A 10,824-nucleotide genomic window follows, 5' to 3' on the forward strand; every position below is an offset into this window, starting at 1 on the left:
GGTTTCCCATTTTCTCTCCTTTTACTTTCTTTTCTCTTCCTCACTATACCTCCCAAAAAACTTTTTTTTGCTCGGTTTGTCCTTCATTTGGGCTGGTCTTTAATTTTTGTCCTTCAAATTGGTGGTCTTTAAGTTTTAGCCCTTCGCCTAATACCTCGAGGTTGTGGGTTCGAACCCCAACTCAGTAAAAAAATAAAAAAATCGCAAGGCAGGCAGAATTAGGGCCTTAAGGCAAAATTTGCATGGACAAAATTCTACGTTAAGGCAGATGTCCATGTGCAAATTCTGCCTTTGCTGAAATTCTCCATGAAGGACAAAAGTTAAAGACCACCATTTTGAGGGACAAAATTAAAGACCACCCCCTGCGAAGGCCAATACTGCAAATTACCCCCTAAAAAATGGACTCGGACAAAAGTGAATTTGGGCCAAGACAGGAAATAACTTTGCTGGGCTTTTCTGCTGGGTCGAGCCCAGTCCAACAAGTTAGCTAGCAACATATACCAGGCTGATTTACGCAAATATTTCTTTTTTTAGGCTATAATTTTGATCTTATCCCTATTTTTTAAAGTTGAGCAACTATAGCTCATGAAAAATTATTCTTTTGAACAATGTTAAACTTGTATATAATGTTTTTGCATACATTTCTCAACCTTACAGACAAAACATTAGACTATCGTCTGACGTTTATAATAACTTATATAAAAAATTTAGACCGTTGTCTTTGCTCAAAAGGCATCTTTAGACCGTGATTGAAAAAGTCCACAAATTGCAAGAAAAAAAAAAGATCATTGACAAAATAACTATCCAAAAAAGGACAACCGGCCAAAATTACACCTACAACAAAAACCAACTTTTGTTTTCTCAGAGCGAAAATGAAGCAATCTCATCCATAACTTAAATAAACTTTTATAATGCAATATAAAAACTCCTTGGAGAAACTACATGACGTTATATTATATTCGTTTTAGTTAAAAAGAGAAAAACATTGGACATTGATGAACTCTTTCTGAAAAAACATACATTAATTTAAAAGTCGGTCAAATTATACTGAACATGTACATGATATACAGTCTGTTGGTAGTAAACTTTAGAAAAGAGGAAGCATATTTGGTGAGATCTTTAAAACCGTTTTTTTTTTTTTCTGTAACGGAAAAAGTAGAAGAAAGAATAACAACGGTACCAAATAAAGCACTGTCCACACTTCCACTAAACGTCTCTATAAGCAAAATCAGAACTTTCTTCTTAAAAAGTAAATATTAGTTTTTTTATTTGATTCCATGTGACACTATTTAAAAAGAATGATATATTTTTCTTTATGATAATAATGGGAAGTTTATATACTCACACAAATATTGTAGCATGTTTAAGTCCACAAGATACAAAATTTTATAGTTACACAAATGTTATATACTCTTAGTTTCACTTTATGGAATTTGTAGAGTCAAATAAATTTTCTTTGACCATATCTTTTTCAAATACTTTTTAAAATATATTTTAAATTGTTAACTATTGTGACTTATGACTTATAGTACTTTCATGTAATTTCTAAATATGTAAATTTTATGCGAAAGATATTTAAAAATTTATGTTTAAATTCACACCGAAAGTTAGTCATCGACCCTCGTACTCCAAATAGTATCACATAAATTGGAATGGAGAAGTAACATATTTAAGATCACAATTTTTTTAAGAAAATATATACTTCCTCTGTCCCAATTTATGTGATGCGCTTTCCTTTTTAGTTTGTTAAAAAAAGAATGAAATATTTCTATATTTAAAATAATTGAACTTAAAACTTTCCCTTTTACCCTTAAATGAAGTGATTTACAGTCACACAAATATATATGACTTGTTTTAGATCACAAGTTTCAAAAAAATTCCTTTCTTTCTTAAACTTCGTGCCTAGTCAAACTATATCACATAAATTGAAAACGGTAAGAGTATTTTTTAAAGTTTTGTGACAAGTCAAATTTTATGTCACATAAATCGAAATGGAAAGAGAAGTAATTATTCTTTGGCTTAATGTTGGAATTTGGGAGTTATCAAATTTGTGTGGTGTGGCGGCTTTAGTACACGGTTTAGGAACAAGGTGACAGCAAAAGAATTTAAACAAGGAGTAGTAAGGTCCAAGGTGGTGTGCCAAATTGTGCTTTACTACTTATCTAAGTACTTTTCACCTTTGCATTTTTTGAGTAGTATATCACTAAGGCATGCGCATAAGAAAGTGTACTCAACCTCTCTAGCTAGGTCCCATGTTATCTTTATTTTTCTTTTGATAATGGTGTGTTTAGACGAGTTTGATCAATGATCACCCAACTATTTTGATAATGAAAATTTATATAGTCGATATCACTTTGTTTGAGACTGAATTGTTGTTGTTGTTTTATTGTTGCTATGTTCGGTATTCGTACTGAGGCTCCAATTAATTCAAACTTGGGTCGTGTAAAGGTCATTAAAGAAGAGAGCACTCCTTATGAGGGTTAGTGCTTTATGTTAAAGGCCTAAACCCAAAACATGTGACTAAGGGTGGAGGATATGCATCTCACCACAATCATTGATGGTTAATTAACTCTATGTTTTGTTAGTTGCTACTATTTGTCGTCCCATTTTGTGTGATATTATTTGATTGGACAAAAAATTTAAAATATCTTTTTAAACATGTGATTTATACAAGTTTGAATCACATGGGTTGAGATAGAGGAAGTATTACATTCCTCACAGGCACAAGTATCAAGTAAACACTACCCGCAAATAAAAGGTTTTTACTATAGTACTTTTTATCTTTGCTAGGATTTTTTGTTGCTCTTGGATGTTACTTGAGAGTTAGATAGCTAAAATATAGTTTTGGCAAGACTATTCTTGAAAGCTAGTAACACATTTTGGGACATCCCAAAACGGGCAATTCGCAGAATTGCCCTTCTTTTGGGGTGGTCTTTAAATTTTGCCCCTCATATTTGAAATCTTTAAATTTTTTCCTTCGGCTAAAACCCATGGGTTCCAGGTTCGAACCCCCACACAGTCAAAATTTAAAAAAAAAATCGCAAGACAGAGTTTAAATTTCGCTATCCCCCACCGGCATACACTTGTGAAGGAATTACCAAAGTTATGCCGGACCCGGCATACTTATGCCTTATGGCAGACTTGGTATAAGTATGCCGGATCCGGCATGACTTTGGTAATTCCTTCACAAGTTTATGCCAGGTCCGACATAAAAGTATGCTCATTAAAAGTTTGTCCATAAGTATGCCCCCACCAGCATAAACTTGTTAAGGAATTACCAAAGTTATACCGGACCCGGCATACTTATGCCAAGTCTGCCCATAAGGCATGAGTATGCCGGGTCCGGCATAAATGTGGTAATTCCTTAACAAGTGTATGCCGGGTCCGGCATACACGCGACTCAAACCTTGCCTTGCAATTTTTTTTTTTTAATTTATGCTTGAGCGGGGGTTCGAACTCAGAACCTCATGATTTCTGCGTGAACGCTCAGGGTTGCAATGCGAAGGGCAAAAATTAAAGACCAGCAATATGAGGGGCATAATTTAAAGACCACAAATATGAGGGGCAAAATTTAAAGACCACCCCAAAAGAGGGCAATCCGCACAAAAAAATGTCTCAAAACTAGGAAATAATTTGGAACAAATGGATCATTTGATAAAAAGAAAAGACATTAAAAATTTTGCGTATTAATAACAGGTTACATCACTATCACACAACTTCTAGAACTCATCGAATTACATCGAGAATTAAGCTAAGAACTTGTTTAAGTTTTGAGTATTGAAAAGTCTTAGGTCTTTTTTGTCTTGTATATGATCATGCACACTCAATTACAAAAAGTTGTGGGAGAATAGTTGACATATTTACATCAATAATACAATCGACAGGAAGAAAAAGGAGTCATCGTTTTAAAATTTTATATTTGACTCAAAATCTGTAATTGACATTTAACTTCCATCTTGTTAGAGTTTGTTCCAAAAAATAAGAATAAAATAAAACGAGAACAATCTTCTTAGAATGTTCTTTGTCTTGTACCACGAACATTCGAGACAGATTGGCTCATTGAACACAATCATCTAGAAGGTTCATTTCTTCTTACCACATTCGAGAGAATTGATATATGCACACAATATGATATAAACATATAATATCGTAACCTAGAGCAAGTAGTGAGCAAGTGTGTCACTTCTTTTAATATTATTTTTTTGTTCTGGCAGCGTCACCGACTTTAGATTCTGGAACAATATGTGAAAACATGGAATTTCAAGGCTTTAATAGTCCAATTTGGAGTGCTTTGTTCCTTTTGCTTTTCACTTACCCTGCTTTGCCAGTATTTGTTATGTATGTGATAATATTTGACTGACACAAATTTTAAACAAGAAAAAAGAACTTTTAAAATTTATAATCTAGAAGTATTTAAGAGTGGAGTGTAATAACAATAAAGTGGGTGAAGAATGGGACGTCTCAAGTTTAAATTCTAGCAAATGCAGAAAAATATTAGGTGATTTTTTTTATCTATCCGAATGCAAAATAGTATAGATGCACACAAATGAGACTGCACTATCATAAAAATGGTCTAAACATGCCATAAATATTTCCTAATTATAAAATCATAACATTTAGAAATTTAATTAACTTGTTTTTAGTATAGAAAGAAATATTATTTAAGAACAGACTAGAAAAAGGCAAGAGAGAGTAATTCACGTTACACAAGCTATTAACACTTTTAATTCTTTTTGGTATCTGACAAATTTTTTAGATTAAGTGACAAACTACAATGAATAATGGGCTCGTTTCTCTATTTTTTCAACTCAAAGACTGAAATTTTATCTGTAATTAGATTTGAATACATTATGCACACGTCAACCAGCGTTACGCGTTATGTTTTACCACGTAATGATTTTGATTGAGATGTTAAATTCTTGAATATTTTGTAAATGGATTATAGCAATTTAGGCTAAGTGGCTAACCATCAATGACTGTCATGTCAAATATGTGGCACATGTAGGGAACTATTGCAGAATTTCTGTATGAAGCTTTCCTGCCATAATGGTGACTTACAGATTTTTTAAAAAGAAATATAGCCGATTCCAAATTGTTTAAGACTGAAATACACCATGTTTATGAGGAATCGGACGAAGCATGAAGACCCACAAAACAAAAAGCAAAAATATTTAACATTCGATATTTGATGAAGTATTGGTCTCATCCATGCAATTGCACAAAGAATTCCTAGTTTCCTGCATTTTTTCAACAGACAGCTTTCATCTGTATGGAAATTCCATTGGGGATTAAACTCATAAAAAATAAGCAGGTCAAAACATATACTTAAAATAAAAATCATTAAAAGGCACACTAGCTTTGGGGCAAGAACCTCATAATTTTTTTCTACAACTAATGTAAAAGAGTCGCAAAAACACTTAAGCCAATACTTCAACCATCAATTTTCCTTTTCTTCTTTAATTTTTGATCTTGAGATTGATCAAAGGACCCTGAAGAAGTCAATGCACTAAGACCGCTTTTTCCTGAATCTTGAATAGATTGGCCATTCGATTTCGAAGGGGCATCACTGTGTTTTCTCTTGGTAGATTTGGATGAACTCCCTGCTCGCATAATACTCCGTGTCCTAGTACTTTGAGTAGGAGTTGCAAAGCGACGAGACGAATTGGTCAATGTAGTAGCACCAGACGATCTCTGAGACATCGTCTGCTTCAAGTTTATGCTGTTCTGTTTAAGCTCGCTTGGCTCCGGGTAATGGATAAGGGAAACACGCCGTGAAATTTTGCCAGCTGCCAAAACAATGGGTGCAATAAATCACCTCACACGATGCTCGACAATGACAACAATGAAGGAAAAAAAGTTGAATCTCAAAGTAAAAGGATAATAGTATATAGTGTCGTAAACCAAAAAAGAAACATTATGCTGAACATCAAAGACGATCTTGAAGAAGTGGTCATTAATTGACATATGATCTGAATTTCCTTGACAAATAGAAGCTGGAGTGACAGGTACAATCAAGGCGCAGATATCCCATAGTTGAATTGTAAAGTTCGTTATTTTGGTCACTAGAACAACTTCAAAATAATTCACTATCAAATTCTGCTCAAACATCTTCATGTTGTGCTTGTATGGGAAATTAGCAGCAGTTGGATCACGTAGAGGTTCACATTAAGGAATAACAGTACGTTCAACCAAAAATATAAACAAAAGAGCATTAGCAGTTGGATTATGTACAAGTTCCACACAACTAAGAGAGATCAGTAAAATTTCAACATGCAAACAAAAAGAGCAAATCATATGTGGACATACTGAAATCATCAACTATACCGAGTCACATTAGCTGCAGTACTCACATAACAAAAATGCATGGTACATCACGATTATGAAGTATGATGCCTCAACTATCAATAAAATAGCTTTGACTTGAACGGCATCACAAACGAACGGATGGAGATGCCATCCAGAGGGACATTGCAGTATTGCACGTTTTGAGTGTTGAGAGTCGAGAGATCATGTGTGAATCAGCAGACAAATGGACAGCAAAATGCAAAGTAATTAAGAGTTACCAATTTTTGGCTCTGACTCAGAAGATAGAAAGACCATCGCATCTGGGTCCTGCGCTCTACAACTGACCACATCATATGATTTACCTGTTACAAAAGCAATCATTGAGCAAGACCTTAAGAAATTAAAAGTATCTTTCATTATCTTAAAAGGCCTGTCATGAAAGCTAAGGTGCTGAGGTGGGGAGACAAATTCAATTAGATGTAAATGCTATTCTTAAGATTATACTTGCCAGATGTATCCTCAAAGCTGCCCATATTCCCATCATGATGTAGCTTCAACGAAACTTCTTGCCCATTGAAATCTGGATGCTGGAGTAGCCAATTGGAAAAGTACTAACTTAGAACTGATGGGCAATGACTAAAAAATATATTAACAACTAGTGCACACCCAACATTAAGAGTCATTCTCATTCCCTTCAAAATCATAGTAAAACATAAGTAAACTCGCTCTTTGTTTGGGAACAAGAAAAGGATAAGAATCCCTTATACGAATTGTCCCGGAAAAAAAATAAGAGAGATAGAAAATCTCTTCATTAGTTGGGTATTTTTCACCTATGAAAGGGAAAATATTAACTCGATCTTTTTTTTCTTTTTCTTTCGCCGAACCAATTTTCCTTTTTCACTTAGAAACCCCGGCATTTGATTTTCAGACGATGAAAGAAATGCTTATTTTGTTTATTATGTAAATAAGATCTCATAGATAAACAATGACATCAAGGAGATGCATAGATGGGTGAAAAAAAAAAGAGAACTAAGATAGAATCAGAGACTATAATGTGCATCAAACTATGATAACGTGAGAAAAGAAAAAACCAACAAATATCTTCTTCTTCCTTTTTTTTTTTTTTTTTTGAGAAACTAAAAAGAAACCCAAGAAATACCTTCATCTTCTATGCACTAACATACATAGATGTTGAAGAACTTGTCCCGCTATTATTTTTAATTGAGACTTGAAAGATTGGGGAAAAAAAAAAGAATGCACCTTATTACATTCTAAAAGTTCAAGAAGAATAAATTCTCGTGAATCTTACTTGATTTAAGGGCCACTGTATAAGCCAGAGCTCAGTTGAGTCTTTAATGTTAAGATTGATAAGTGAATCCTTTTTGACCTCCTCAAATTCTGGGGGTGGTTTGTAGCTCAGTTCATTCGGAGCATCCATAATGATGGAATATAATCAAGAAGAGCGCTTGAAGATTGCAGACAAAACAGCTCCTGAACCACAGGTTTACACAGAAAAGCACAAACATACGATAACTCAAAAATTGAAAATCATAGGAGAGCTAATAGAATCTTTGACAAAAGCAATAAAATAAACAATCCAACTGTGAACTTATTAAGACTATCAAAGCTGCAGCAGGTTAAATTAGATAAGACTTAATGCTCCAATCACTTGAACTCCTAAACACAAATTTCTACAAATTAATTTAAGAACTGAATAAGGGTAATCCCAGTCACCTATGCAAGACTACTTTGCACTCTCTGTCTGATTAACTATTGATTCAGTTTCCAATTCAATTCTCATGAGCCAAAATTTCAAGAAATTAAAGTACGAATTCAAGAATAAACTAACAAGGTCTATATGTAAACTGCCTTAAGACGGTTGATACTTTTTGTAAATATACGTAGCACATGAAGCCGTATCCAGGATTTAAGGACAGTAAGAGCACCTCTACACACACATTCTATTTAAAAGATTCTACAACCTCCAGTAAAATGATTCTTGTAATAGCCCTTAAGTAAGGTGGATCCACGATAGAGGTACTGGCTGCACATTCATCCTGGGACTTCCACCACTACAATACTCAGGAATATTTTTGTTAATCAGACAATTTAGTAGGGGTAAGGTCTGCATACACTCTACCCTCCCCAGACCCCACCATGTGGGAATATACTGGGTATATTGTTGTTGGACAATTTAGTTTTCCACAAACTTCCCTCCTTTCTTCTGTTTTTTTTTTTTTTCTGATGACATGGGAACCCACAGTCGCTACCCTTCAGGTGCGCACTGGGTAAACCCAGCTCCCGTGTAATAGCTCGCAAACCACACAGGAGAGATAACTCAGCTTTTGTTTCTTGTACAGAGGCATTACTATTTCTTGTACAAACTTAGCACTATCTTGGTTCTAAGCTGCTTCAGTTCTCTATAACTAAATACTACTAACCTTTTTCCCAAAAAAAAAAGAACGATGCTTTATTACTCAAAATCTATGTTAGTATATCATCACAACTTCGAACAACTACATCAGTATACGAAGCAAATAAGAATACTTATTATTAGCCGCTTGAATTCTCTATAACTAAATACTACTTACCTCTTCCTAAAAAAAATAAAAAAATAAAATCTATTTTTCCAAAAATTGATGCTTTATTAGTATACCCTCACAAGTTCGAGCAACGATCATCAATATATGAAGCAAATAAGAATGCTTATTATAAGCTGCTTCAGTACTTCTATAATTAAATACAACTAACCTTTTCTCAAATCCATGTTAGTTAAGCTAGCGTTTGGCCTTAAATTTTGGATCAGATTTTGAAAATTTATCTTTAAATATCTGTTTGGCCATAAAATTTGATCAGATTTTGAAATTCGTCTTCAAAATATTTTCAAGTCACTTCCACTAACAATACTTACAATTTTTTTCCCAGTAAAATGCATGTCCAAACATAACTTCATATTCCAAAAATCACAACTTCAAAAACTCAAATTTTCAAGTTTCAACTTCAAAATCTATAGCCAAACGGTTCTTTAAAATCGAGCAACTTGCATGACATAAAGTTAATAGCCAGTGCAAAATGAAATAAAATTAGGGAAATAAAAGAGAAAAATACTGCAATTCAGTTAAAGTGAAATATTTTATTTAGCTTTGTTAAGCTGTACATTTATAGGGAAATTACAGTAACAAAAAACAGTAAAAACATAATTCACTATCCTAGCCTAGAATATCACCACAGAATTTATCTTCAACTAACTAATTACTAAAAGATATGGATAGCCAGCTACCAAACTATCAACTAGGATTTATTCAAAAAAAAAAAGCAGTAAAATCAAAATTCTAACAGAAATCATAAGCAAAATTGAAACTTGAAAGGCAAACTAAAACAACTGAAGAGTTAGGTACAAACCATATCTCTAATCTCTAGAAAAAAAGAAATTAGGGAAATATTTAAAAAAGTAAAAAGCTTACCTGGATAGAACAATCAATGGCACAGATTGAAGAAACCCTAGTTTGTATTGATTGGGTCGGGTATTTTATATTTGGGCCTATTTCGTTTATTAACTGTGGGCTGTGGGATTGGGAATTTGGGCTCATATACATTTTTGGGTAAAAAACATAAGGGTTTATATATATATATATATATATATATATATATATTAAGGAGAAATATTTACGAAACGTGACGATAGTTTTCTATTTACAAAACATAAATTACAAATCCTATACAAAACATACTTTTAAAAAAAAAAAAAAAAAAAAAAAAAATTTCGCTCAAAAATCTATGTATGGAAGTTGTATGAAATGTGTTATCTCGCTCAAGGCTTAAAAGGTTCGCTCAAAATTTAGTGTATGAAATGTGTATCTCGTTCAAGGCTTAAAAAATTCGCTCAAAATTGTGTGTATGAAAACGGTATGAAATTTGTATCTCGCTCAAGGCTTAGAATTTCGCTCACATTTTCGTGTATAAAATTCATGTTAGATTTCTATAAAATTAATACAGCTACAACAACATTGTATACAACTTTGATACAACATTCAAGACTAAAAATAATCGCTCAAATTTTTTAGTATGAAATGTGTATATCTTGCTCAAGGCTTAAAAGTTCGCTCAAATTTTGTGTATGAAAAACGTATGAAATGTGTATATCTCGATCAAGGCTTAAACATTACACTCAAAATTATGTATGAGAATGGTATGAAATGTGTATATCTTGCTCAAGACTTAGAATTTCATTTATTTTTTTATATATACAGTTCATATTATGTTTCTGGAAAATTAAGACAACTACAACAATATTGTAACAATTTTCATACAATATTCAAGGCTTAAAGTTTTCGCTCACAATTTTGTGTATGAAAACTATATTAAAAATTTCGCTCACACATACACATTTCATACATTTTTTATACAGCTTTCATACACAAAAATTTGAGGTAATTCTTTTAGCCTTTGTGCAAAAAAAAAAAAAATCTAAAAAAAAGTATTTTTTAAAAAAAGTTTAAATTTTTTTCAGATTTTTTCGGTTTCTTTCTTTCTTTGTTT

The 10,824-nt window shown here is 32.9% G+C and overlaps 1 protein-coding gene across 1 annotated transcript; it reads right to left on the reverse strand.

Annotated features, from left to right (window-relative positions):
- Window positions 1-5,157: 5,157 nt before the first annotated feature.
- LOC132629829 (mediator-associated protein 2-like) lies at window positions 5,158-9,899 on the reverse strand. The gene is made up of 5 exons (XM_060345207.1): window positions 9,750-9,899; window positions 7,595-7,776; window positions 6,794-6,872; window positions 6,564-6,647; window positions 5,158-5,786 (listed from the first exon to the last, which is right to left on the reverse strand). The coding sequence occupies exons 2-5, from the start codon at window positions 7,721-7,723 to the stop codon at window positions 5,431-5,433; spliced, it is 648 nt and encodes a 215-aa protein (XP_060201190.1). The 5' UTR covers window positions 7,724-7,776; window positions 9,750-9,899; the 3' UTR covers window positions 5,158-5,430.
- Between the last annotated feature and the right edge of the window lie 925 nt (window positions 9,900-10,824).

The sequence above is a fragment of the Lycium barbarum genome, chromosome 3 (assembly GCF_019175385.1).
Source record: "Lycium barbarum isolate Lr01 chromosome 3, ASM1917538v2, whole genome shotgun sequence".
In the NCBI taxonomy this organism is placed as follows: domain Eukaryota; kingdom Viridiplantae; phylum Streptophyta; class Magnoliopsida; order Solanales; family Solanaceae; genus Lycium; species Lycium barbarum.